At 33.8% G+C, this 27,535-nt stretch overlaps 3 protein-coding genes across 22 annotated transcripts in view; 2 read left to right on the top strand and 1 right to left on the bottom strand.

Moving 5' to 3' along the window:
* LOC114302068 (transcription factor E2FB) overlaps positions 1–16,117 on the top strand; it is a 31,970-nt gene extending 15,853 nt beyond the window's left edge. For 2 of the 20 annotated variants that reach the window (XM_082893875.1, XM_082893872.1), the window contains exons 4-12: positions 2,503–2,670; positions 2,998–3,151; positions 12,002–12,187; positions 12,362–12,421; positions 12,618–12,703; positions 12,780–12,868; positions 13,001–13,055; positions 14,462–14,551; positions 14,653–15,038. In XM_082893875.1, the coding sequence (XP_082750001.1) occupies positions 3,118–3,151; positions 12,002–12,187; positions 12,362–12,421; positions 12,618–12,703; positions 12,780–12,868; positions 13,001–13,055; positions 14,462–14,551; positions 14,653–14,790 (738 nt within the window). In that variant the 5' untranslated portion in view covers positions 2,503–2,670; positions 2,998–3,117 and the 3' untranslated portion in view covers positions 14,791–15,038. Of the gene's footprint in view, positions 1–2,476; positions 2,671–2,997; positions 3,152–7,852; positions 10,970–11,994; positions 12,188–12,361; positions 12,422–12,617; positions 12,704–12,779; positions 12,877–13,000; positions 13,056–13,293; positions 13,416–13,895; positions 13,961–14,240; positions 14,390–14,461; positions 14,552–14,624; positions 15,039–15,900 lie in introns of those variants that run through there. The other 18 variants (XM_082893873.1, XM_082893876.1, XR_014343856.1 and 15 more) reach the window with 17 other exon arrangements.
* LOC114299850 (geranylgeranyl transferase type-2 subunit alpha 1-like) lies at positions 132–1,353 on the top strand. The gene is made up of 2 exons (XM_082895008.1): positions 132–937; positions 981–1,353. Exons 1-2 carry the CDS (start codon positions 132–134, stop codon positions 1,351–1,353), a joined length of 1,179 nt encoding a protein of 392 aa, XP_082751134.1.
* Positions 16,118–19,717: 3,600 nt separating the features above from the next.
* On the bottom strand, positions 19,718–23,287 carry LOC114288029 (receptor-like protein EIX2). Its single transcript, XM_028231516.2, has 2 exons — positions 20,365–23,287; positions 19,718–19,847 (listed from the first exon to the last, which is right to left on the bottom strand). The coding sequence occupies exon 1, from the start codon at positions 23,273–23,275 to the stop codon at positions 20,381–20,383; it is 2,895 nt and encodes a 964-aa protein (XP_028087317.1). The 5' UTR covers positions 23,276–23,287; the 3' UTR covers positions 19,718–19,847; positions 20,365–20,380.
* Positions 23,288–27,535: the final 4,248 nt, after the last annotated feature.

Genomic DNA, 27,535 nt, shown 5'->3' with positions numbered 1-27,535 from the left:
GCTTGGGGGGGTGTTAGAATAGGAAATAAGTTAGAATAAGAAATAATTGATTGTATTTTATCATTATTTATTCCCTTGATCGGTGTAATGGGCACTCCTGTAATTACTCAGTATTATCAATATAAAAGGGAATGAAGTCTGACTCATTCCCTAACTCTTTCTCTTCAATAAACCTACATGACCTTGTACACCAAGCTCTTTTTACTGACCCGGATGATCAAAGTGGATGGTTTTATCATCTTTGGCGTCTTGAGCAAACAGTTAAAGTGGAGAATCCTCTGTTGGTTTCTACCTGGCCACCTCGTGGTTCTAATCTTAATGTATCAGCAGATGGTTTCCTGGATACTTGTGCCTCGTCTCCTATCACAGGTTTCCATCTTAATAGTGGGATAATTCCACTCATTCTTTATTTTAATGAAGCAGTTGAAGGTGTGAGCTCATATACAATAACTGTGCAAGCTGTACATAACACAAATAAAAATTTAATTTGGTCACCACTTTCAACAAACAACTCTGGGAGTTCCCAAGCTTGGGTAACACATTTAACTTTTCACGAGGAGAATCTCCTTTCTTTACAAACTCATCCAGTAAAGGTCAGCCTTGGACATTCTCAGGGAATTGTGTCTCTGAGTGGATTTCACCATAGCCATCCTACTTATTTTGAATTTACAGTTTTAATACAACCTCATGGTTTGCAACATGCTGAAATGAAAAGTGCAGAGATGATTTCATGGGGAGATGAAAATTTTCATACTGGTGAAACACATCTTCAGGAACCAACCCAAATTAAAATTTTCGATCAACTGAGGAATAGTGAGGTGAATGAGTCAACAGCTTCTAAGTGGAGCGCTGAGACTATAGTTAACGAGATAGCTCTTTTCCGGGAATTGCTGTCAGAGATAAACTGCTATGTGGAATTCATTCATGTCCTCTTATTGTTTGTCCAATGTCCTCCTATTTTCTCCCACTGGTTATTGTAGTAAAATTGGAAAGCGTATGCTTGCAAGATTGTTGACTGCACATGATGCAATGATGTCATATGATAAACCTCTAGAGACATGCAAGATGGTCCATTCTGAAGAAGTTAAAGAATTATATAGTGATCTTATGACATTGGACCCACCACATTCTCAATACTACAAGGATGAATACGGCTTAGTGGTGTTAAAGCTGGTGAATATCTCTTCTCTTCTATATTACTGTTTAGGAAAGCACAGTCCATTTAGGTTCATTTTTTATTGTTGTGCTGGATGTATGAGTAGTATCTCTTTAATATTTCTTGTTCTCCTTGAGGAGAGCTTGAGCTTTGAACAATTGCAAATTGCATTTAGGAGTAAGAACAAGGTGATCTGAGTTGAGCAGCAAACAATGTATTGTGTGTTTGTGCTTAACTTAGCAGGTAAGGAGCAGTGCTTGTGCCTGGTTCTAGTTCGGTTGAATTTGTGCTGTTATTGTTTGAGCTCAGTTTGGCCAAAACAGACAAGCTACTCCAGTTTGTCTCCGCTCATTTTGTGAATACCATCAGATATTATTTCCTGGTGGTTTTAATATCCTACTGACGTATTGATTACTTGATTGGCCAGCATAGGTATCTTATACGAAATTATGCCTCAAAGCTCATTATATAAAGTCATAGATAGGATCAAAATATATTAGTAAATCAACACTTAAAATGAAAATATCTGTTTTCAACTTAACAAGTCCAGGTGGCAGAGTCCCATGGAAACAGTCTTCTTCAATTGTCCCTATACAAAGGCATGTTGTCACAGCCTCAACCCACACACCTTCTTAGGCTAAAGTCACCTTCAACTTGGATCATATCATTCCTACATACTACTATCTTAAATTGGTCTATGTTACACATGACAGATTGACAAGCCTTTCATCTAACTCTGGACACGTGAGGTTGTCACCACACATCATGCTTGCATCAAATTAGAAATCTGATGATAGCTACCGAATGCCCTCGTATTAAAGAATCTAAATGTTATTAGGTTTGAGGGCTTTGCTCTAGTGAAGAGTTTTTCACACTTAAACTGAAAGAAATTGGCTCAGCTCTTGCTTAAGCTTTCACTCATTTTGCTTAAGAACTAGGTCAAATGACCCTTTGGCCATCCAAATTCCAAATAGTTGTACTTGTATTGCAGTCCTACAAACATGCTATTTTACATGCTCATTTATGTAAACAGATGGGCATGCTTCTTCAATAAGTTCATCTAGAATTCAAAGTAAAAACCAAACTTAGTTCAACTATTTAGAGGCTGATCTGTTCATGTAGTGGGTTTATTATTATTTTTATTGAGATTAGTCTAACTAACTATATAGTTATGTTCATTGGAACGAATGTCTTGTGTAAGAATCTCTGATAGTTCTTTTCAACTCACACCCAGAGAGATCTCTATAATATTAGTAAGAGTTAGTGTTAAAGATTTGCCTTGAACCTTTGATATAGATTACTGATTTTTCTATAACACAGATTCTCATATTTTTGTGCTTCAGCAGCTGACCTCCAGTCCGGAATCTTTGCTGAGGCATTGCTGTCATTACAGGGACTCAGCATCATCAGGCACCAATGATTATATCTTTCATTGTCACATATTGGGTCTATTGAGAAATCACTGTGGGTCCAAATGTTAGACCTCAGCCACAACCAACTTAGCTCAATTGAAGGTGACCTACAATTAATTCTTTAAATTTTCGTTGTCACTTGAATCTGTTTTTGTGGTTTCGATTTTCAATTCATTGCATTTCTGTATCTCTCTATCTATCTATCTGTCTTTCTGTCCATCCATATGTGTGTATTATGTCTTCATATATACAATATTATACATAAACACATTTGTACAACATTAGTTTATTGCATGGCCATCTTTATTTTGTAAAATGGTACCAGTCAAAGTCTTGATCGTTTCAGGGTGCATTTTGATGCTTAAAAGGCTTTTCTAATGATTATTTAAATGAAAGTAACTGAGTGCTTTTTATTGGTCTTTATGACAGGATTGCAGGCTATGCAGCTTCTTTCTTGCTAGAACCTTAGTAACAACAAAATGGGTAGTTTTTCTGCCCTGGAGCCTTTAACACTGCTAAAGTCATTGAAAGTGTTGGATATCTCATACAATGAAATCTGTGCGCACGCTGTCGACACAAGAAGGTACTTGTGCTCTTCTCCGCTCTCCCATACAGGTGATTGGAATTTTGGTGAATTTGCAATTAGTGGTGTCAATGTGACAAATTACTGGGAAGCGTTTGCAATTTTTAAAGACTCAAAGTTGACACAATTAGACATTATTGGGAATGTTGTTGCTGAAGCAGAGTTTAAGTTGACACAATTAGAATTGCATTGATTCTACATTCCTTATCCTGTTTCTCATACGGTTAAGTTGTAGCTTGTTTTCATATAATTTACCAAAGAAAAGTTGCTGTTTTATAAGATAGTGAACATTTTCTTATAGACACTTTTTACCCCAAATATTTTGCCATATGGTCTTTTGGTAATTTTATAAATTTATCAATTGATCTTTATTTTCTCCGTTTAATTATTCTTGGTTTCATATTAAATCAGTGAAATATTTAGCTGAAATTTTCATCTAAGGAGATTAATAGAAAAATACGGAGGAAAAAGAAGAAGAATACGCTTATAGTTTTTATGGATTTAGAGAGAAAAAAAAAAAAAAAAAAAACGTAAGATGGGGTGTGCTTAGAGATATAATATGGTGGGTGTTGGAGAAAAAAATATTGACAAAGAGGTTATATTAATGCGATGAAGGGCATGTATAATGGAATTGTGACTACAATTAATTCACTTGCAAGAGAATGAATTTCTGATTACTCGAAGATTACACCAAGAGTTAGCCTCAAGTCCGTACCTATTTGCCTTAATTATAGACGAATTGATTAGACATATTTTAGATGATGTCTTATGATTTATGCTATTTACAGATGTTATTATCATGGTGGATGAAATTAAAAGAGGAATTAACACTAAATTAGAAATTTAGATAGAATAGAAGCACTTGGGTTGTTAAAAAACATTTAAAAATAATACTGAAATTGTACACATGGAATATTGCTTCAATAACAGTAGAAATAGAAATAACAGACAAGTTCAGGTTGAGGTTCGCGACCCGTAGAATCAAAGTAGGCTCAAATAATGCTATCTCCATTCGAAGCAACACTCTCCATATGTGTCCAGGTTTCTTTAACGGACTGGATAAAAGTAATTGTGGTCCGAAATGTTGGGCTGTTGCAATTGTGTTAGTTCAATAGCGATTGAAGACAGCGTTTTGGCTTGAATGAACTTTACAATGAGATTAAACAAATCAAAATCAAGAGTACATCGAAGAAACTGATCGAGTCAACGAAACCCAAAATAGCATGGATGTAGTCGAATGAGCAGGCTGTAGTGGCCTCAAGTATCTGAACTGTAAACATTTGGCAAGGGAGAAATGGAGAACTTTGATTGTTGAAGTGATGAAGCCATCATGAATCCTCCTGCCACAATGCTGTCTGATTGATCTGTACATTTGGATTTCAAATTGTTGATTAGGAGAAGATTAAAAATCATAGGATTGAAAACTAAAATGAGATGGAAGACATGAGAATTATCACTTTTTATTTATTTATTGTGTTTCATTTTTTATTTTTGTTTTCTAGGAAACATGGTTAATTTTTATAGAAATGAGTCAAAAAGTAGATACCAAATATTTAGATAAATATGAAAAGTGAAACAAATTCAAACTCACCAAATTTATTCTTAAAGTGATGTGTTTTCTTTCCTCCAAGTTCCTTGGACACATTCAAAAATAAGCCAAGATAGACACTAAAAAACATTCCTAGGAGGGCACAAAGGCACACAGCCCTGCTCATCCTCATAACCTTTGACACTTAAGTGTTGAACTCTCCCATTTTGTTCTCTTTTTGGCTCTCTTTTTGGAGTAACTAGTTCAACCTTGTTGGATCAACTTATATTTTTATCCTATACAGCAAGGTATGTTTATAGGTGTCTTATTAAGTCTACCTTAGAATTCTTGCTCAACACTCACAATTTCTTAAGGTTAGGTATTTGCCTTGCTTTAGAATGGTATTAGTCAATAAACAAAATGGGGCCAATTACGATGGTAGTTCTTGTATTTTGGTCATTGTGAAATTTTAGTCCTTGTAATTTCAATTGGCTCGATTCTGGCCCTGAATTTATGACTTTGTCTCAATTTGGTCTAATTGATTCGAACTCTTAGCATTTTTTTTTATAGAAAATATGCACTTAAGTGTTATGTATCATATTTTTTAGGGTAAAATTATAAACTTACTCAACTTAGTGAGTTAACCTCAAACAATTTAGTGATAATTTTCTTTAAAAAATAATAACAATATTATCAATTGGACTAAATTGACACAAAATTTAAAATGAATGGTCAAAATTGAGCCAATTGAAAGTGTAGGGACCAAAATGACACAAGAGGGATTACTGGTGTAATTTGCCCTAAACAATAAGCCAATTAACCAAGCATTAGGACAAAACATTAAACTAAGTCTATGTAGGCCTATTGTAAAATAATTTAAGCTTATTTCAACTTAATTCAGGCTAGATTTTAAAAAGTTTGTTAGGCCTTCTTTGGCCCTTAAATTTTTACTCACATTTAAGAAAAGGGTAAATTATAAATACACTTCTTGAGATTTACTTAAAATACAGATTGCTTCCTATGATTTGAAAAATTACAAATACCTCCTTGTTAGTATTTTTTATTTAACAGAATTAACTAAAAAAATAAAATTCATAATTGCACTCCTATACAATAATAATATTACCTAAATTATTAATTGAAATATATTTCTAACCTCATTAAAAACTGTTAATTGACTTAATGATTTATTAATAGAAGGTGCAATTTGATATGAAATTAGAAATCTCAGGAGGTGGAATGTAATTTCCAAAACTACAGGGGGCGATTTGTATTTTAATCAAACCTTAGGGAGTGTATTTGTAATTTACCCATAAGAAAAATTATTCATTCACAAAATTCCCTTCCCCCCCACCCAAATGAACAATGGGGCACATTACGACGGTAGTTCTTGTATTTTGGTCATTGTGAAATTTTAGCCCTTGTAATTTCAGTTGGCTCAATTCTGACCCTGAATTTATAACTGTCACAATTTGGTCCAATTGATTTGAACTCTTAGCATTTTTTATGTATTTATTTTTTTATAGAAAATATGCACTTTAAGTGTTATGTATCATATTTTTAAGTGTAAAATTATAAACTTACTCAACTTAGTGAGTTAACCTCAAACAATTTAGTGATAATTTTCTTTTAAAAATACTAACAATATTATCAATTGGACTAAATTGACATAAAATTTAAAATGAATGGTCAAAATTGAGCCAATTGAAAGTGTAGGGACCAAAATGACACAATAAATAAAATATAGGGATTGCTGGTGTAATTTGCCCTAAACAATAAGCCAATTAACCAAGCATTACGACAAAACCATTAAACTAATGTTGTGTTTGGTTGAGGGATTTGGGGAAAGATTTGGAAAGGGAAAGAGAAAAGATGTGTGAAACTAAGTGAAATGTAGGTAAATTTCATTCACATTTCACCTAACTTTTCCCTTGCCCCTTCCCTTTCGCTTTCAAAATCCATTCTCAAATCCCCCAACCAAACACAGCGTAAGTCTATGTAGGCCTATTGTAAAATAATTTAAGCTTATTTCGACTTAATTCAGTTCAAATTTTAAAAAGTTTGTTAGGCCATCTATGGCCCTTAAATTTTTACTCACATTTAAGAAAAATTATTCATCCACAAAATTCCGTTTCCCGCCACCCAAATGAACAATGGGGCAAATTACGACGGTAGTTCCTGTATTTTGGTCATTATGAAATTTTAGTCCTCGTAATTTCAATTGGCTCGATTCTGACCCTGAATTTATGATTTTGTCTCAATTTGGTCCAATTGATTTGAACTCTTAGCATTTTTTTTAAAAAATAGAAAATATGCACTTAAGTGTTATGTATCATATTTTTAAGGATAAAATTATAAACTTACTCAACTTAGTGAGTTAACCTCAAATAATTTAATGATAGTTTTCTTTGAAAAACACTAACAATAATTGGACTAAATTGATACAAAATTTAAAATGAATGGTCAAAATTGAGCCAACTGAAAGCGTATGGACCAAAATAACACAAGAAATAAAATATAGGGATTACTGGTGTAATTTGCCCTAAATAATAAGCCAATTAACCAAGCATTACGACAAAACCACTGACACATTCCTAGGGCCTGCGAACGAGTGTCAGACACAAGCACACGTCGGACACGCGGTGGACACGTGTCCGACACTCTCTAACGTGTCTTTTTTTTTTTTTTTGAATTTTTGCAGTTGGAGACGCCATGGACACGCTGCGACACTTTCCAGACACGCCTGAGGTGGATCGAAGCCCTAACTGTTGGAGAGAAAGAGATCGAGGGAGGAGAGGAGACAGAGAAAGAGAAATAGAGACAGAGAAAGAGATCAAGGGAGGAGAGAAGACAGAGATCAAGGGAGGAGAGGAGAGGAGATAGAGACAGAGACAGAGAAAGAGATCGAGGGAGGAGAGGAGAGAAGCCCTAACCTGTTCAGATCAATTGAAGAAGCTGAGGTATTCGTCTGCTCTCTTCTTCTTCGCCTCGTCCTCTTCGTCTTCTGTCTCCATCTTCTTCTTCTTCTTCTTCTCCTCCCTTTTCTGCGACTTCTTCTCTCTCTTTGATTTCGCTTTCCCCCTTTTTGCTGATTTACTTTCCCCTCTTTTTTTATTTCACCCGTTTATCTCTCTCTCTCTCTCTTCTATTTCTCTCATTTATTTTCTTCCCTCTCTTTTTTTTTTCTTTTTTCTTTTTTTTTTTTGTTATCCTTATTTTTGTTAAACCTAAAATTCATAAAATAAATTATTTTTGTTTAAAAAAACTCATTTTTTATTAATTTTTTTAAAAAATATGTTTATTAATTTTATTATTATTGTAGTTGTATAAAAATTAATGGTTTTCTTTTTATTTTAGACATATAATAAATAAATAAAATTATATATATTAAATGTGTCCCCAGTGTGTCGTGTCCCCCATTTTTTTAAAATTTGCGTGCCCCTGTGTCCGTGTCGTGTCCCATGTCCGTGTCGGTGCTTCATAGTATATAGGCCTATTGTAAAATAATTTAAGCTTATTTCAACTTAATTCAGGCCAGATTTTAAAAAGTTTGTTAGGCCATCTTTGGCCCTTAAATTTTTACTCACATTTAAGAAAAATTATTCATCCACAAAATTTCCTTCCCCCTAACCCAAATGATGTGACAAGCAAAATTTGAAAAGTTGACCTACATTTAAATATTTCCACAAAACTCTGTTTACATGCATTTTGTTTTGCCATCTCATTAGGAGGATTGTGAGGGGAAGAAAATGTGTGGATGTAGCACTGCTGCAAATTTAATTAAAAATCTAAGTTTGATTTGATATGACATTCCAATGGATAAACTTAGGTTTTAATGTAAATTTGAGTAAAACTTCAATAAGGGCAAAGTGATAAATTTGAAAATTACAAAATGATCTTGAAAAACTTCGAGTATATATTTAAGTCTCCTTTAATTTGGGTTAAAAAATGAAACTCAATTTCATATAAATTTGAGTTAATGAGTGGAGAGGTGTTTTGCAAGATTTTTATTCAAATTTAAATTTGATAAACCTTGCTTGGCAATTTATCAAAAAAGTTAAAAAAATAAACCTTGTTTGGCATTAAACTAATATAGTTAAAAAATCATTATAAATTATCACATCATTCTTTCTATTTTTTGTAAAAAAATAAAAAAATTAATTAAAATAACCAATTCTCAAACCATAGGGGTTGAAAATGTTCTTAAATGGTGGTTTTCAACTTTTGCTTGTGTGGGAAGATTTTTTAATTAGAAATTTACTTAATTATGGTTCCTCTATGAACAGTTCCCCCCACTTATTTCTCTCCTACTCTCGAATCTCTATGACTAATAAGAACAAAAAGGATAATTACACAATGGGGGTGATGGAACCAACTTAACCAATGCAATCATGAAAGCTACATTGGACCCACTTTTCAAAGTAAGTAAATCTTAGATTCTTAAAATTGTCTATAAATCACATGTATCGGTTAAGTCTAAGAAATACTAGTGAGAGTCAAACTCGATATGTTTGGATTTACAATTCATTCTTAGGATCTATCCGTTTTGCCACTAGGCAAAATCATTCATTTACATGATCACATTTTTTACCATCTCATTTGTCACAATTGCCTTGAAGTTGTCACTAGTGATGGAACCAACTTAACCAATGCAATCGTGACCATGAGATGGTAAACTAAATATCATTAAAAAAAAATCAATGTAGTATTATTGGCCATTCATTAATCATATAGGTAAAAAAAATAATTATTATATCTTTATATTGAAATGTATGTTCTATCATTAATTATTTGTGGGATTTAGTGATAGACCCCTCAGTGTCTAACTTATCCTTCAAAAGGACAAGAATTATATAGATCCTTTCAAAACCCCTTAGTACTTTAAAACTTATTTATTTTACTATAATACCCTCATATATATATATATATATCTATGTGTGTATCAGATTGCAATCACTCTCTCTTTCTCTCTCTCTCTCTCTCTTATCTCAATCTCTCTGTCTTGTTCTTGTTACTGTTACTCTTCATTGGCGCCATCACCACTCTCCATTGGCGCCACCGCTGCTCACTATGGAACTCTTTCTCTACCGTCTTCATCACCACCATCACTTGTTGTATCTATAACTTCAGATTTGAGATCATTCACAGTCGTCGTTGTCGGAAAATGACGATTTGCGACAGTTCGCAAACCTCAAATCTGAGATCCTTCACCCCCCCTCTCTTTCTCTCTCTCTATATGTGTGTGTGTGTGTCACTCACCATTTATGCTCTCTCTCTCTCCTTCTTCTTCTTCTTCCCCTCCTCCTCCTTTTGATCCTATGCTTTCGAACTTTGTCTCTCTATCTCTCTTTCTTCTTCTCATGATGCTGTATTCACTACTAGGAAAAGGGGTATAAGACACAGAACTTTTTGCGACGGCATATTTTCTGTCGCAAAAAGTAACCTTTTGCGACGGTTAATATCCCGTCGCCAATGGTCACTTTTTATGATGGCAATTTTTGTCTGAAAAAGAGTAAAGAATATGCTGGATGATTTTTGCAATGGCAAACCGTTAGCCTTCATGAAAGGCCTATTTTTTTGAGACGGCTTTTCCTCTCGGTCGCAAAAAGATTTTTTTTTGCCATGGCCTTTGTTGTGTCGTGGCTAATAGACCAGAAAAAGAAAAAAATAGAAAAAAGGCTCCTTATTCTCTCTCTATCACGCCTCTATCTCTCTGTAACGCCCTCCTTCTCCTCCTCTCTCTCTCTCTCTCTCTCCACCGCTGTCGGTGCAAGAGCACACGACCACCACCGCCATTGATATCACTATCGCAAACCAGCAGCCATTCTCCGAAATCGAGGAGACACAATCGAAGGGGTTTGACATTGAGATCGCTGGCATATTGACTTTCTATACTCTTGCACACAACTTTTCGATGACACAAATCCAGATCTCACTTTCCAATTCAATTCCTCCTTTTTCAATTTTTTCAATTTCTTCAATTTCTTCAATTTCTCAGATTCTCCAATTCCCAATTCCTCTTCCAAATCTCCCCAAAAAAGAGGACTCGAGCGACCTCTCTGTTCTTCAACAGATTGTTAGCTTTTTGAGTTCACTCAATTTCGATGTCGACTTCGTAAGCTAATCATCCGACGGAGCAGATCGTGCCACAACAGCAACATCAACTGCCTTTGAAGCGCCAACCGCCATTCTCCTCCATGAAGCCGCCATTTGGGGACTACCACCAGTTTTCCTCACCGGCCCTCGACCTCAGGTTGAAGGAACCCGAGGCTATTGTGGTCAAATCTCCGGTGAGTTTGTTGTGTATATATATGCATGAGACTGTGTTTCAGTTCTGATTTTGAAGTGGGTTTGTGTAATTGATGAATTTTATTGCTTGGTTTTGTCATTAGAGCTAGTATTTTGTGGATTCGTTATTGGGTTTGATGTAATAATTGTTTTGTTGATGCTTCATTGTTGGAACCTTGATTTATGTATATATGCATGAGACTGTGTTTGAGTTCTGATTTTGAAGTGGGTTTGTGGAATTGAAGAATTTGCTTGCTTGGTTGGTTTTGTCATTCGAGTTAGTATTTTTGGGATTCGTTACTAGGTCTGATGTAATAATCGTTTTGTTGATGCTTCATTCATTGTTGATTTATGGGATCTAAATGCTGTTCCAACTAATATTTATGACTCATTTCTTAGGATTCACAATTTTTTCTTTATAAACAGTGCTCTTTTATTTGCTGATAAGGTCCTCAGGATTGTTCAGTTCTTATAGGTTTGCTAGAAAGACAAATATGCCATTGGAAGACATACTTGTGCCACTCTGAAGTTTTCTGCAGGTTGCTTTAAGCTATTGAAGACTACTACCAACTGAAAGATAACAATTATTTTAAGGAAATTATGAAATATCACTAAGATTATCTCTAAAATTCACAGCTGGTTTTAACAGATTTTGGACAAAAGCTTAGTTATGTTAGTGGGGTTTCCTGGTTCTACATTGTTATGCTGATTTTATAGTTAGGGCTTAATATATCCAGCCATGAAACCAAGGCTTTTGGGACTGGTTTTAATTGAGTTTTCTGACTGAAACAATAGTAAGAAAGCTAGGCTTTTATGTGTTTCATAGTCAAGCCTCGGGAATATTATGTCTTATTAAAATTATGATGATTGTGTTGTTTATGTTTTCAAAGCCAATCAATATTTATGAACATTATGATAATACTATCTTTGGATCAAATGTCAATTGATTTTTCCATATAATTGTATTGTTAAATTTGCAAACATATTGCTGATGTTAAATTGTAAAAACTAAACGAGTGTCTTTTAGCCATTAGAGAGGAAGAGTGAAAAGGCAGACTTAGTAGCCAAGTCCAGTGATTGGAACCCTAGTACTGGATATGTAGAAGCTGTTGGCAGCCCTCTTCAAACACCTGTGTCAGGAAAAGGGGGAAAGGCACAAAAAGCGCCGAGGATGGCAAAGTCCAATAGATCTGGATCTCAAACTCCTGTGTCAAATGTTGGCGAGTATTACCATCTGAACTTTTATTTTGGGTCTCAATACCTATAATTTTGCAAAATATCTATGTGAAGGATTATTAATAGTCACAAAAATATTTTTTTGCAATTGATATTTTCATGATTTGCTATGCCTCTTGTTTACAACTTTTCATTGAACTACATTTTTGTATTTTCAGGTTCTCCTTCAAGCAATAATCTTACTCCAATTGGTCCCTGTTGTTATGATAGCTCCCTAGGTAATTTTTGCTTAAGCCTTTATTTCTTGATTTTTGATTTTCATATTTTTCTTTTAATTGTAATTTAAAATTTTCTTTTTGGTTGTAAATGTATCTTGATTTATTTTTTTATTGACTCTATTTCATATTCCTTGTCAAGTAGAGCAAGAACATGCTGTAAAGTGACTAGTCACAATGTATTGTAACTTTTGTTTAGGTCTAGTAACAAAAAAGTTCATCTATCTGATCAAACATGCTGAAGATAGTATTCTTGATCTAAATAAAGCTGCTGACACATTAGAGGTAACTATACTATTCACCAATCTGTGCATCATTTGTTGTGATGTTTTATTCAATTAAAGGGTTTCTGTTGTGACAGGTACAGAAGAGCCATATATATGATATATCAAATGACCTTGAAGGAATTGGTCTCATTGAAAAGAAGCTCAAGAATAGAATTCGATGGAAGTACAGATGTATCCCTAAATTTTCATGAACTCGATGGCAGTTGTTTTATATTTCATTCTTTCATAATTTTATTAATTCTAGTAATCACCTCAACCACATGAGAAGCTAATTACTAGATAATTGATTAATCAGGGGAGTTGATGTGTCAAGGCCAGGGGAGACTGATGAGAATGCTGTTACCATACAGGTATGTGGAAGCTGTAAATATATAAGCTTGTTGGCATGCAGAACTTTTAGTGGCTTAGAGATAGATGAACAACTTTTGAAGTTGTGCATACATGTGTTTTACTTTGTTTCCTCTCTCTCTCTCTCTCTCTCTCTCGCCATGTCAGATAAAACAATCATTTATCACCCATGAAAACATCCTAGACATGTCCTTAATGTGTACCACCGCTTTTTAATTTAAGGTGAGATCATATGCATAGGTGCATAGCAACACCAATCAAACATGTAGCAGGGGCAAGAAGAAGCCCATAGAATATGCTCAGATATAAATGCCACACCGGACTTTGCGAGTGGGATCATGAAAATGGTTCCTGAAGTTGAAGTGAGTCTTGACTTCTTGAATTTACATATAATTATCAGTTATCCTAGTTCGGAGTTACAAATTGCCAGGATCAACTCAAATCAAACAGATGGCATTCTTTAAATAACTCCATACCATCTACCGAGAGCAACTTAAATCAATGTTGTTTTGAATAGTGATGAATAATTCAAAGTGCACATAATCTAATAGATCGAATACAACCCTCTCACATAAGGTGGGACCCATTAAATGTGTGGGTCCTACTCCATGTGGGGGAGTTGTGTTTGGTTTTGGAATTGGATTCTGTGCACGTTAAAGAATAATTATTGCCTTTTTGTGGCTTTTTCAACAATCCGTAGCCAGTTTTACTACTAGTGGTGATCCAAGTCAATGGAAAGCCTGCAAGTTTTATTGCCCCCTGGTTAACAAGTCTAAATAAACCGAGGAACGTGGTTTTGACATTTTTTTTGGGTTCTTAAATGTTTCCTATGGTCTTTGCAGAGTGATGCAGATTACTGGCTTTTACCAGATGCTGATGTTAGCATTACAGACTTGTGGGGGATCATGTATCATTTATGGACTGTAATATTGATTTGTATTGAGTACACAAAAAGTAGATTACAGAGATAGTAAACTTCTATTTAAAATAGTTATCATAGTTTTCATTGCCCAGAATTTTGACACCTAATAAGAAAAGGGAGAAGGATAGTGTGTGTATCACTTACAAGATGCATATAACATGTCTTTTTGTAATAACGTCATAAATTTTTTTAACATGAATAATAAAATACAGTTTTACTTTTATCTTGCTATTGTTTTAAACTGATGGAAGTTTTGGTTGTGCAGGTGTTTGAGTCATTAGCTGTGTTGCTTTCTGAATTGGATGTCTTAGTTTTGTTGATCTGGCTATTAGTTGCCCCACTCCCTACACACGACCAGACACCACTTCAGTAATGATTTACAAATTATTTGCTTCCTTTGTTCTCTTCCAACAATATTGATGTTCTATTTTGTTAGAAAGATGCACTTGCTATATAGGTATGCTAATTGTATCGTGGCCATAACAGGATGTGGGAGATATTGTATTAGAAGGAAGTAGACATCCTTGTGTCGAGGCACAAGATTGGGTGAATTTTATCCCAAATGATTGTAAACTAGTGAGTTTTTATGCAATCTAAGGGATGGTTACTTTATCTTACTTCTTTGTCTTTTAAATAAATGGCTCATTAGTTGCTTATTTTGATTTTCATCACAACAGGTCAGGGGAAAAAGTTGGTTCCAGAATATCACAGGGCCTAACATGGGTGGAAAATTCACATTTATCAGACAGGTGTTATGTTTCTCTTTTGCTGGAACTCTTCTTTCTCTATCCATCCCTCTCAAATTAAATAAATAGTGGATGTTTTATTTTTCCAATAAACACAACTAGGGTAGTCTGTACTGTTTACAGTGTACCATGTGTAGGGCCATGTTTAATTAAATAGCCCTATTGCTTTGGTGTTTCTGAAAAATTAGAGTTATTTCTTTTGCAAGTTTATTTCCATTCAATCTGTTTGTTTTTTGCTCTAGACTTCAACTTTAGCTTTGGACAGAAATTTGAAGTTCTTGTATTTTTAATTGTTTATGATAGCTAAACTTTCAAAACTCTGCTATTTTTGGTAGTAAAATGGCTGGATAGTTAGATATGAATCATGGTGTAATTGTAGGGCCAAGGATTGTTTGTGAGTTAGTTGAAAAAGGGTAAACTTAGTCGAAAAGGGCATTCGGGCCTGAAAAAGCAAAACTAATGATTAATGTAATCAAAAAAAAAAAAAATTGATTAATGTTATAAGATTACTAGTTGCCTTATATATGCATTTGAGTTGTAGGCATAATTTTGTTTTATATACATTTGAGTATGCAAAACTAATGATTAATTTGAAAATTGTATCTACATTTAAGTTTTATAATTTTAAATATGTCAATGTTATTCAATCAATAGTAATGATTAATCTTGTTTTTACTACCAAAAATAGTAGAGTGTTTTTTTAAAAAAATAATCCTGTATCAAATGAGACATGGGATTTGATGATCTTGAGATAAAGATACATACAAAATAATCCTGAATCTAGTTGAAAAACTTCTCCAAAATTTAACCGTAAAATAATTTGTACTTGAGCTTTGGCAATCTAATAGCATTTGTTTCCACTTGTTACTAAAATGGTCAAGGATGTCAACGAAACTTGACACACACTAACTAGGTACAAATGACTTGTAGGAGAAGACGGGACTCGAAACTAATTCTCGATTTTGAATATAGAGCTTAATTTCTGTTTATGAAAACTTGTTTTAGATACAACCCTTTTGAGTATGTGATGATATATCTTCGCATATCAATATTGGAGTTTACAATCTTATTTATTTATTTTTTGAAATAAATATCAAATATTTTACATTTTCTGTAATCTTGAAATTAATTATGTTGTAAATGATGATTTTTTTTTTTTTTTTTGGTTTCTTTTTGCAGATGCAACCCTTTTGAGTACATGATGATATCCTCGCATGTCGATATTGGAGCTTACTATTGATATCAAAACAAGCTACAATATATATGTTTTTTTATTTGTATTGTCTATACTTTTGTTTTGTTTTAGATACAAAAATTTGAGTTCTTGAATACAAAAAATTATTAATATTGTTGGAGGATGTTTTATATATTTTTCTAAATAATATTTGGTTGACAATTGTTAGAGAGTACATATATATCATTCTTGGTATATGATTTTGTGGATGTGAATATGAATGTGGATGTGGATGTGAATGTGTATGTGTGTGGATATGAATGTATTTTATTTAGAAAATATTTATAATTTGTACAGGGAATGAATTAATAAAATATATAATAATAAATTGTCGTTAAAGTAATCATCAATTTCTTACATTTTATTAGCGACGGTCTAACCTGTCGCATATACATATTAGTTCAATTCTTTTGTGACGGTTTAAACTATTGCAAATATGGTATTAATTTAATTCTATTTTTTTGGCGATGTTTTAGTCCATTGCGAATAAGACTTTTTGCGACATTAAATACCGGCGCAAAAAAAAGTTTTTGTGACGACAATCAACATCGTCACTAGAAGTGAAGTTTTTCCCCTTTTTTTTTGTGTCAAGTTAAACCGTTGCAAAAACCATTGATTAACCGTCGCTACAAGAAAGCAACGATTTGTAACTGTCGCAAATACCTTTTGTCACGCCCCCTTTCGCCACTCCCCATTTCCCGTCGCTACTTCGTCGCAAAAGGTCTTTTGCGACAATATGTGAACCTTTTGCGACGTTTAACACCGTCGCAAAAACTCTGATTTTTAGTAATGATTCTTGTAACAGTAAAATTTTATTCTAGTTCATGACACAACACTTTTCGGTAAAGCTATCATTGCATATTGTTTTAGAGTACAATTTTACTTTGAATCATAGTAAACTTTATTCTGATTCAGAGTAAAATTTTACTCAGTAATAAATATAAAAAAAGAGTAAAATTTAACTATGAATCAAAAGTAAAATATACTATGATTCAAAGTAAAATTTTACTGTCATTAAGCAAATCAGCATGTTGTTAACCAGAGTTAAATTTTATTGTTACAAAAACAGAGTACATACTAAATGAAAAAACCAAAGTCAAATTTTACTTTTAGATCTATGAACAAACAAACAAAAAAAAAAACTCTTGATTTTTCATTGCAATATCTCGTTTTCTCATTTTTCTGTCAAATCTAAGTTTTTATTTATTTATTTATTTATTATTATTATTTTTTTTAATCTCAGATTTGAAATTATTGATCTCAAATATGAGTTCATAGGTATTAAATCTGAGATGGTGGTGGTTTGACGGTAAAAATGGTTGTTACTAGGCAATGGTGAGGATGAGCGATGCCGATAGACAATGAAGATGGTGAAGACAATGAACAACCATTGAATTGGAGAGAGAGAGAGGGAGAGAGAAAGAGAGCTGTAAAAGAATAAGAAGAAATAGAGGGTGTAATAGTCAAATAAAATATTCAAGTAACAAATTTTGTCCTCCATACAGGACTTTATAATTTTGAGGGGTTTTGAAAGTACTAAATTTTTTTTTGTCCTTTTAACAAAAAAAGGAAGTTAGGAGGAGTTTATGGCCAAATTTTCCTAATTATTTTTATATTTACGTATTACTTGTATTAGTTTCGTTCCCCATTCCCCCTAACTAGATCATAATATTTATCTCAAACTTTTAAAATTACTAGTGACAAACAGAATTTGCCTTTTTTTATTGGACAAATTATGTCGGTGGTTTCTAAAATTTTCACATTGAATCAATTCCATAATATCTTCGCAAAACACCATTGACAAAAAGACTTTTTTCAAAGTAATATAAGAAAATTTACAAACAATTCCATAAAGAACTTGGTTTAGTTTTTATTTAATTTAAGGAGGAAAAACTTGGATCAGTTCTATTTCCCAAAATGGTAAATAGCATGCAATAGAGATGAGGAGGTGATGATGAGAAAGATGAAATCTCACAATTTGCAGCAATTGCAGCAATAGCAAAAGTAGTGGTCTCTGGTCGTGACCTTCTCAGTAACGGATACAAGTCGAATCTCACGGCCTTACCCCAACTGGGCCCCACCGTCGAACGAACCCCCTTTTCTTTTTTCCCGTTGAACCATCTGTTAAACAAAAACCATCTCTTCTGTTCTACAATTGAGATCCACATGTGTGTTTATTTGAGTGAGTTAACTCATTGAGTTGGCTGAATAATGTACAAAATATTAAAATCGAGCGATATGAAAAAGAGACAAAATATAAAATTCAAGGTTAAAATTGAGCGATTTGAAAATATAGGGACTAAAATAACACGAAAGTATACCATATGTATCATTTTAAGGGTGAACATCTTCATTTTCTCTATGCTAATTGTTGGTATGGTGTATAGGATTGGCTGATGCCTATTGAAATTGTGATAATTGGCTTAAATCCCCCTTGGGTCATTGTGTGGACTGCTGAAATCAATGTGTAGTTAGGAGCTAATCATCTGCATTTGCATCTGCATATATGAAAACTTACGATATTTTGTTGTTTTATTGCTTTGGCTTTTGTTGGTGTGTGGCATTCACCCAAAAACAAGTTATAGGTAAACTACCAATAGGTCATAATAATTGGACTTAATTCCTATCAAGTCCTCTATTGAAAATAAGTTTTGGTAAAATTATTGCTAAAAATAATTTTTTTGTGACAATTTTTTATATATGTTGCTAAAAATTGACAATTAGTGACTTTTTTTGTCATGATTTTTATAAATTGTCGCTAAAACTTACAATTAGTGACTTTTTTATGATAAATTTTTCTCATAGGGCCTATTAGTCAATAAGTTAACTTATTAGGACTTACACGTAAGTACCCCATCTATATATATATATATATATATTTTTAATTTTTAGTGAATTTTTTCTTTCTAAAGTATGTCCCCTGTTTTTTTTCTTTATTACTTTTTAAGTTTGTCTTGTGTAGACGAATCTTTAAAAAAAAATAAAAAAAATAAAAAAAATCCTAAAGACAAAAACAGTTAAAAAAAAATAAAAAGTCAACTATTTTTTATTTTTGTTTTATAATCCTTTTTGGACTTTTTTTTCAAAATTTTCAAAATTTTTGATCTTTTCTAATTTTTCTAGTCGAGTAGAATTCAAGAGTGTAACACTTTTTAATTTTAAAGAAAAAATCATTAAAGATGAAAAAAAATCAACAAAAAGTTATTAAAAAAACCAACCTCAAACACTTGTAAATTGGTTAAAACTCAATAGACACAAATAGATAGAGAATAAAACACACACACACACACATACACAAAAAAAAAATATGTGGCAAGGATTAATCATTAACAAATTAAATAAAAAGTAGTGCAAGTTGAGAAACATACTTGTATATTACTGATGTTACGGACTTCTCCTAAATCATTAAAAGCTTTGACACAAGTAAAGATTACAACAATGTGAAGAAAAAAATGAATAGTTGAACTTATAAGCGAATTTGACTGTGGCACAATAGCTCACTGTTTCGATAAGCTTTTTGTTGGTGATACCATTACTATATGTATATCATTGTTGGAGCATTTTGCTCAATTCTCAAAATTAAAACTAGAATCCATGGCCTCAATTGGCAAAAATCATAGAATTCACCAATAAAAGGAGAATACATATATATGCAAAACACAGTCTATATAACATATTCTGGACAATATGATAGTTCACAAATCATTTATCCAAGGAAAGACTTACTTTAGAATATTTTACAAAAGACACAAAATCATCAAACCCCATCAACATATATACTAGAACTATAGAATTATTCAAACTTATTTCTTTCCAACAACTCAAGAAAATTCATAACATGATCTCAATGCTGCTTCCTCTGAGGGTCCTTTCTCCAGCTGAATATAAGACCCTTTAATGACAACAAAGCATATAACAAGCATATTAGTGGATGTTAACATGGTTTCTCTTAAATAATGCAACAAATGACTTTTGAAAAATTATTTGAGAAATGTATTTGCACAATTTGAACTATAAAACAACAAACCTACATTTGTTCAATGTTTTTAAGCATGTGACAAAGAATTTTGGCGCTTTTGGTAAAGAAATTAGGTGGAAATTAATCTGTATACTTTACTATATGATCTTGAATGTAAGATATGTTTTGATGATAATCTGGAAATATCACTACCTCCACTTCAAAATATGAATGGTTATCCTTCAAGTTGTGATGATATTCCAAAAATCATTAGCATGATTAGCATTGTTATGTTAATGACGGAACAGAAATGAAAAAAATTCAAAAGATTCATGCAAGAAAAATCATGGGGTATGAAGATGGAAATTTGATGCACACGTCGAAATTATCACAAGATATAGAGGTAATGTATGTACTGATATGAGAGAGAGAGAGAGAGAGAGAGACGAACCAATTGGGAGATAAATTCATCTTCCAAATTTTCCTTTGTTGAATTTCCTCCTTAGCTGAGCAAACTTGATTGCTATGGTTACTGATATCCAATTGTAGTTGTTTTCGATGAACTGGAAGTATGCATGCCTCCAAGACTCCTTGAAATTCAGAGTGCCACAGACCCCCAAGAACCCAACCAAGAAACCAGGTCCAATGCCAGTGTAGAACCACAAAAAATCAGTTTCATCTGCGACTTTACTCTCATCAACATGTTTGTGATCACCATCAGATGATTTATCATCGAGGCAGCTGTTTAGTGGTGCACCACAAAGGCCATCATCGTTGCCTATATAAATGGAAGGATCGTCGAGAGTTTGAAGTTGATTTCCCGTTGGTATTCGCCCTGATAAATTATTGAATGACATGTTCAAATGACCTAGGTAGCTTAAACTAGACAGACTTGGAGGAATGGGGCCAGAAAGTTTGTTTTGAGACAAATCAAGAGATTCCAATTGTGTCAAATTGCCAATATTATTAGGGATCCTTCCTTTTAGATGATTTCCAGATAAATTCAAGTTAAGCAACCCAGAAAGATCCATTAACTCTTCTGGAATCTCTCCAACAATGCCATTGTTCGAAAGGTCCATGGAGATGAGAAATTTGAGTGTCTTGGTGTATTCCAGTTCTCTTCCTTTCATTGAATCCAAAATGTTCTCTCCATAATAAGTTCCTCCAACAAAATAATTGTCAGTTGGATTGAAAATGTACTCAGAATCTAGTGCAACCATGGCAGTGAAGTTGCCAAAACAACGAGGGATATTTCCCGATATGTTATTTTGTGCCAAGTTCAACAATTGCAAATTTTGGAGATGACAGAGCTGTGGAGGAATATCACCATAGAAATGATTTGATTGAAGATTGAGAAATTGAAGATTAGTTAGGTTATATCCAATCCATGGAGGGATATTATCAGTGAACACATTTTCACCTAGATCAATGGTGAACAGATCTGTCAAATTGTGTAAGGACAAAGGAAGCTTCCCATAAAACTTATTGTTACGCAAGTGCAAGGAATTAAGAAATTGTAGGGAACCCAATGAACTTGGAATTTCACCATATAGACTATTATTCGTCAAATCTAGCACCGACAACTGATCCAACTGCCCCAAGCAAGGAGGAATTTTTCCTGATAACTGATTGTTTGAGAAATCAATAAGACTTATTTGCTTTGCACTGCACAAAGACACTGGAATGACACCAGTCAAATGGTTATTTGAGAGAACAAGAAATGTGAGGCTCATCATCGCAGTATCATCACTCACAGTAATAGGTCCTGAAAGAGAGTTGTTGGATAGATCTAAGAAATAAACATGTGAAGGAAGCGGTGTTAATGGGCCCTCAAATCTGTTAGAACTCAATAGTAACCATTTATCATAAGCACTATATCTATATTTACATTTTTGAAATATTGGCACCTTTCCTTTGATCTGGTTGTTGGAAAGATTCAAGTGTATAATGCTACAATAAATACTCTCAAACCAGTCTGGGATGAGAACTGAGATGCTTGCATTAGACATGTCTAACTCTGTAACATTTTTTTGTGTTTTCAGCCATTGAGGAAATTGGGGTCCTACTTTGATGGATGCCAATTGTATGACTTGGAGTTGAAAGGGAGGAACCCATTGGGAGGTCACATTTAAAACTAATGAATTTGAATGCAAGTACAATTCATATAAACTATTGAGTTTGGCGAAGTGAAGTTCAAATACGGTGCCAACAAATGAATTGTGTGACAAATCTAGATATTCTAGTTTTGAAAGTTGTCCAAGACTAACTGGAATGCTCCCATTCAATTGATTGTCTCCAGTATCTAACACTCTCAAATATGATAGTCTTCCGAGTGATGATGGCAGCGGACCATAAAATGAATTCCATCCAATAATAAGCCTCACTAGATTCTTAAACTCTCCCAAATGGTTTGGCAGACCACCACTCAACTTATTTGAAAAAAGAGACAAATCTTCCAAACTATTATGGATGCAACCAAATGGACTTCCAACAGAAGTTGAAAGCTTTCCAGTGAATTTGTTATTGGACAAATCCAATACACGCAAGTTGCAGAGGTTCCTCATGGAGTTTGGTATTTTACCTTCAAACGCATTGTAAGAGAGGTCAAGCTCTGTAAGTTGTGTCAGATGTCCCATCTCACTTGGAATTGGGCCTTGAAGATAATTTGAATTCAACCTGAGGATGGAAAGAGAAGCAAGATTCCCAAGGCAATGGGGGATTGCACCTGTATGTCTAGTATCGCTAAGATCTATATGGACAAGACTGCTCAGGTTACACACAGAATACAACATTGAATCATTGAAGTTGTTTCTTGAAAGGTCAAGGACTGTGAGAGAGGTCAACCTTCCAAGTGTATCAGGAATTGGACCACGTAAATCATTATTGCTAAGGTTGAGATACTGCAACCTTGAAAGATTTCCCAGATGATGAGGAATCGTTGCAGTCAAAAATGAGCAAGAGAGGTCAAGGTATCTCAAGCTTTTCAAAGATCCTAAGGAATTAGAAATTTGTATATCGTTCCAGCTCAAGTCTAGGTAATGCAAATGATTCAAATCGAGTAAGGAAGGACTTATCTGACCACGCAATTTGTTCATTTTGAAATTTGGATTTTGCAGATCAAGCTTCACAACATGGCCTGTTTTATTGCTACAACCAACTCCCTTCCACGTGCAACAGTCCTTTCCAACCCATGAAGATAAACGGTTTGCTTCATCTGTGAGATTTCCTTTGATTTTCATAAGAGCTTCTCGCTCACTCGCTATGCAACTCACATTTGAATTTGTACTATTACAAATGAACTCAAGTCTTACAATGAAAAAAAGAGCAAATAACATTACAAGAGCACTAGAGGTTGTGCCCATAGCTTCTGAGTGTCGAATGTTATTTTGATGCCAATGTTGAATGATTAGAGTTTTATAAACTGTATAAGATGACTTGATTGTTTTGAAAAGTCTCAAGTCATGAGCACCTAGTTGTAATTATTATTATAATATAATGTATATAATTAAAAATTATTAAAATATGTAAATAAGAATACATTTATGTCCAAGTCAAGTCATTAGTGGACTGCCATTTCGTCTTCTTCTTGGGGGTAGAAACAAGGCCATTCCGGCTTCTTGGGGGTAGAAATTGTCGTCTCTAGTCTTTGGTGTGTCACGTTCATATTGGATAAAGAGCGATGATAGAATTATCAAATAATTTATCTTCAGATAAAGTGTGAGATAGTGATACCAAAAAAATATTCCATTCATCTCAAAATATTAGTTCATTTTCAAAAATTAAGTACAAAAATAATATAGATTTTCTATTTTACTCTTCTTTTAAATTCATTAACAACATAAAAAGTACAATTATGACATTGATATTTTTCAAAAAATGTACTATCAAAGGGCGATTTTAGAAAATCAATTTTTTTAAAGTGTAATAATTGTATTATAAAAAAAAAGTTAAATTCCTCAAAAGGAACTATCATTTTGGGACGTAGGGAGTACATTTATATCAGTTACATATTGTACAAGTTTGTACAAGTGTTTTTTGCAAGTAAATTTAATGGTGTTAGTGTTACAAATTAATCTAAAATCATGTGAGAAGTATATAGTTATGTTTAAAAGAGACAAAGTGAGTCAAACAAGAATGAGATAAAAATATTATATATAAAGGGCCTCTATTTTAGTGGGATTTTAGGGGGGGTCTTGGCTTGTTAAGTTGGTGGGATTGTTAAGATATGAGTATAATATTTTGTATATTTTGTAGCATCGTTATGAGTTTTTATAGTGTTAATACAAATTATTATAATTATGTCACGAATGGATGCCCCATAAAAGAAGTTTTAGTTACAAATTATTATGGTTATATAACAAACTAATATGATAATGTTATGAATATTAAAATATTACTTACTATTTTGGTGAAAAAGTTACTTAACTATTGTGATTTTGTTATCAATCATTGTAGTGTAGTTTTGAAAATGCATACTATATGCATTTATAAGAGTGTACCATAGTTATGCTCGTTTTATTTTCTAAAAAAAAAAAAAAACTATCAAATTATTTTCATCTTTCATTTATCAGTATATGATAATTTCAAAATTTTGGATACGTATCTGGGGTGTTTTGGGAAGATAGTTAAAAATTAGCTTTTTAATTTTTTTTGACTTTTTTTACTGTTTTATGTGAGAGGTGATGTGACCTAAAATGAATTAAAAGCTAGTTTTTAGCTTTTTTGGCTTGTTGCCAAAACAACCCAAAATTCATTGCCATTCATTTACTGGATGAATTGTGTGATATTATTTCTCATTTGCATTTTTCTAATGGTAAATTATTAAAATTTAAGTTCATGAAATATAATTTTGTAATTATTTTTAGCTTTCTTTAATAGTGATTTGTTCATTTTAATTGTCTAAATTAGACTTGATCTAATTTCTTAGACTTATTTAATACTTTACTTTTGACTCCTCTAATAATATAATGCTGACTCTGCCCCAAATAATAAAAAAGAGAAAATAACATCACAAAAGCACTAGAGGTTGCACCCATAGCTTGAGTGTGGAATGTAATTTGACGCTAGTGTTGAAAGATTAGCTCTATTTGGTACAACTTTTTAACTTTAATTTCACTCATTGGTTTGAGTATGGTGTTTGGTTATAGTTTTTAAAAATTGATTCCACTCACTTTTGCAAACACATCTACTCGGCCATCGTCTCGAATGTTTCTCCGGAAGTCTGGTCGATCGTCCGGCCAGTTGACCGGAACAGTGTTCATTTTTTTTATATTTATTTTGCACCTGTTATTTTTATATTTTAAATAAAAAATATTTTCGAATTTTTTTAAAATTTTTTTTATGAGCTTTGAATAGAATTTTGGATTGTGTGTTTGGTTATAAATTGTAAGTTTTTGAATCAAATATCATATGTCACATCAAAAATTTCAAACTCAATTCAAAACTCATAACCTGTTGGCTTTTTGGCTTTCGAAGGTTATTGTTGTAATTGCGAGCGTGCCAGCAAAGATCAATTAGTCTTTACAGAAAATTAATTGCCAACTAATTATCAGACGACTGTGTTTTAGTTCTTTCAACCTCAATGAAGAGGACTTTTACCGGTGGCTTAACTTTGGAGAATTAAATAGATAACAATGAATTGAAGAACAGTCGAAATATTTCATTAAGATGAAAAGACTTACAATGATCCAAACTCAACCTCGTAGAGGTTTACAGCAACTCTACTTGGAACTACTCTTATGAAACGAAGTGCAGTGCAGGAATTTTAAAGTACAGTAATGTACAGAACTGTAAATATAAACAACTGTAAATGTAAAGCTGGAAAGGAAAATAAGTAATAAAGACTGGTTTGTTGGATCTGAGTCCGAGAGATTTTTCTGGGGCCTTCTCTACTATTTATATTGCTCCAGAATGACCATCGAGTTACATTTCCAATCGTCGAACTGCTCCTCCATGATCATCGATCATTTTGCCCCAATATTTGCTCCACTACACCATTACTTGCAATTAAGCTTCCCTCCTAAATTTGAATCTGAGATGCAAGTAACTGTTGAGGCCACGTAACTTTGTATCTCTTTGTTGATCCGCTGCTACTCAGATTTCTTAATAAACAATACTAACTGCCACGTGTACGATCAGGATTGAGGACCTGAATAGTCTTCCTATATTACCCTTATTTCGCCACGTGTCGAATTGTAATTGGCTTGTACAAAATATGTAGCCAACATTGCCCCCTGCACTAATATACCCAATACTTGGTGATATTAGTGGATCAAATTTTTTTTTTTTTTTCACGTCTTAAAACGTGCATGATTTCTAGAAATGCAACTGTCATTTGTCATCTGCATTAAACTCCCCTTCAATCTTTTGAACACCTCTACCACTTTAGTATTCGAACGGACTGGTACACTTTTTATGGCCGAATCAATTACCTCCTTCATTGATCGAGCACATAAAGAGTCATATGATGATGCTGTTCCTCCTCGAAAGAACCTTCGCACATTAATTGGCCACCTTTACCCATCCTTTTATATTCAAGTCATGGATGCCTTTGCAGATTACCAACCCTTGGACTTCGAACATATTTCCCTTAATCCTTCGATTCAGAAACTTACAAATATGGACATGGGAAGGTCCTTTTTTGACTCATCCTCAGACTACGAACAAACTGCTCTCAATCCTTTGATTCAGAAAGTTACAAATATGGACATGGGAAGTTTTCCTTCACAGCCCTCTGCATGGGATAAGGCTGCAACTTCTTCCTCTTCTGGGGCTTCTGACTGGACAAACTGGTCAAAACCCGAGGCCTGTGATTTAAGGGAGCGAATCAACCATCACTTTGTTGAGTTTATTGACCCTTTAGAATTCTCTTCCTATGCGCGAAGCTCGGTGGTCTATCCTTACGTGCCCATTGACCACCGACGCAGTTTGGAGAAGAATTTGCTTGTGGCATGGTATACATCTTCCATGCCTACAAAGACAGTGCATGTCGCTCGATGCCTAGAAGAGGCACAAGGGTACAATCCATCATTCTTAGCCCAGAAGGCGAAGATTTGTTCTTCTGACTGGCTCGATTATATCAATGCCTTTGTTCCTTCTGCCCTTGCTTCACCTCCTAAGATAGAAGCATCCACACCTTCTCTTCCGCCAAGTCCTTGCTGGATAGAGAAACTGAGGCTTGCCCTCTCCTTGGATAAGGTCTTTCCACCTTACAAACCTCCACCTTCCCCTATTCCGGCTGAGCGGAAGCAAGCTCAATTTTTGCTCGCGGCTTTCTTCCACTTGCCCTTCAATGTTCTTGAGGACGAAGTCCCTCTTAAGAACCTTCGATGGGCTTGTGATATTCTGACTTGGGGTCACGTCCTTAACCCCCTCGCCTAAGCAGAGCTTCACATGTTTTTGGACCAACTTCCATTGCTTCGCCACTGGCATCGGACCTCTATGACCACCACACAATCTTTAGACCAACTTTCGTCCCTTCGAATTCATGCCCAGTACGAAGCAGAAAACTTTATTGAAGAATTCGATGATTTCAAGAATAAAGATTCTGCATACTGGGATGACTTGGATATGGACGAATTGGAACAAGGATTGAGAGAAACAGCTATCGAAATAAAGGCTGA

This window comes from Camellia sinensis, chromosome 11 (genome assembly GCF_055761805.1).
Source record: "Camellia sinensis isolate YWXY chromosome 11, ASM5576180v1, whole genome shotgun sequence".
In the NCBI taxonomy this organism is placed as follows: domain Eukaryota; kingdom Viridiplantae; phylum Streptophyta; class Magnoliopsida; order Ericales; family Theaceae; genus Camellia; species Camellia sinensis.
The sequence above is the reverse complement of the archived record's forward strand: the minus strand, read 5'-3'. Positions and strand labels throughout refer to the sequence as shown.

Coding starts and splice junctions, on each gene's coding strand:
- LOC114288029 (XM_028231516.2), bottom strand. CDS start 23,275: ATGGGCACAACCTCTAGTGCTCTTGTAATGTTATTTGCTCTTTTTTTC.
- LOC114299850 (XM_082895008.1), top strand. CDS start 132: ATGAAGTCTGACTCATTCCCTAACTCTTTCTCTTCAATAAACCTACAT. Junction 938..980: donor TTCATTCATGTCCTCTTATT/GTTTGTCCAATG, acceptor TGGTTATTGTAG/TAAAATTGGAAAGCGTATGC.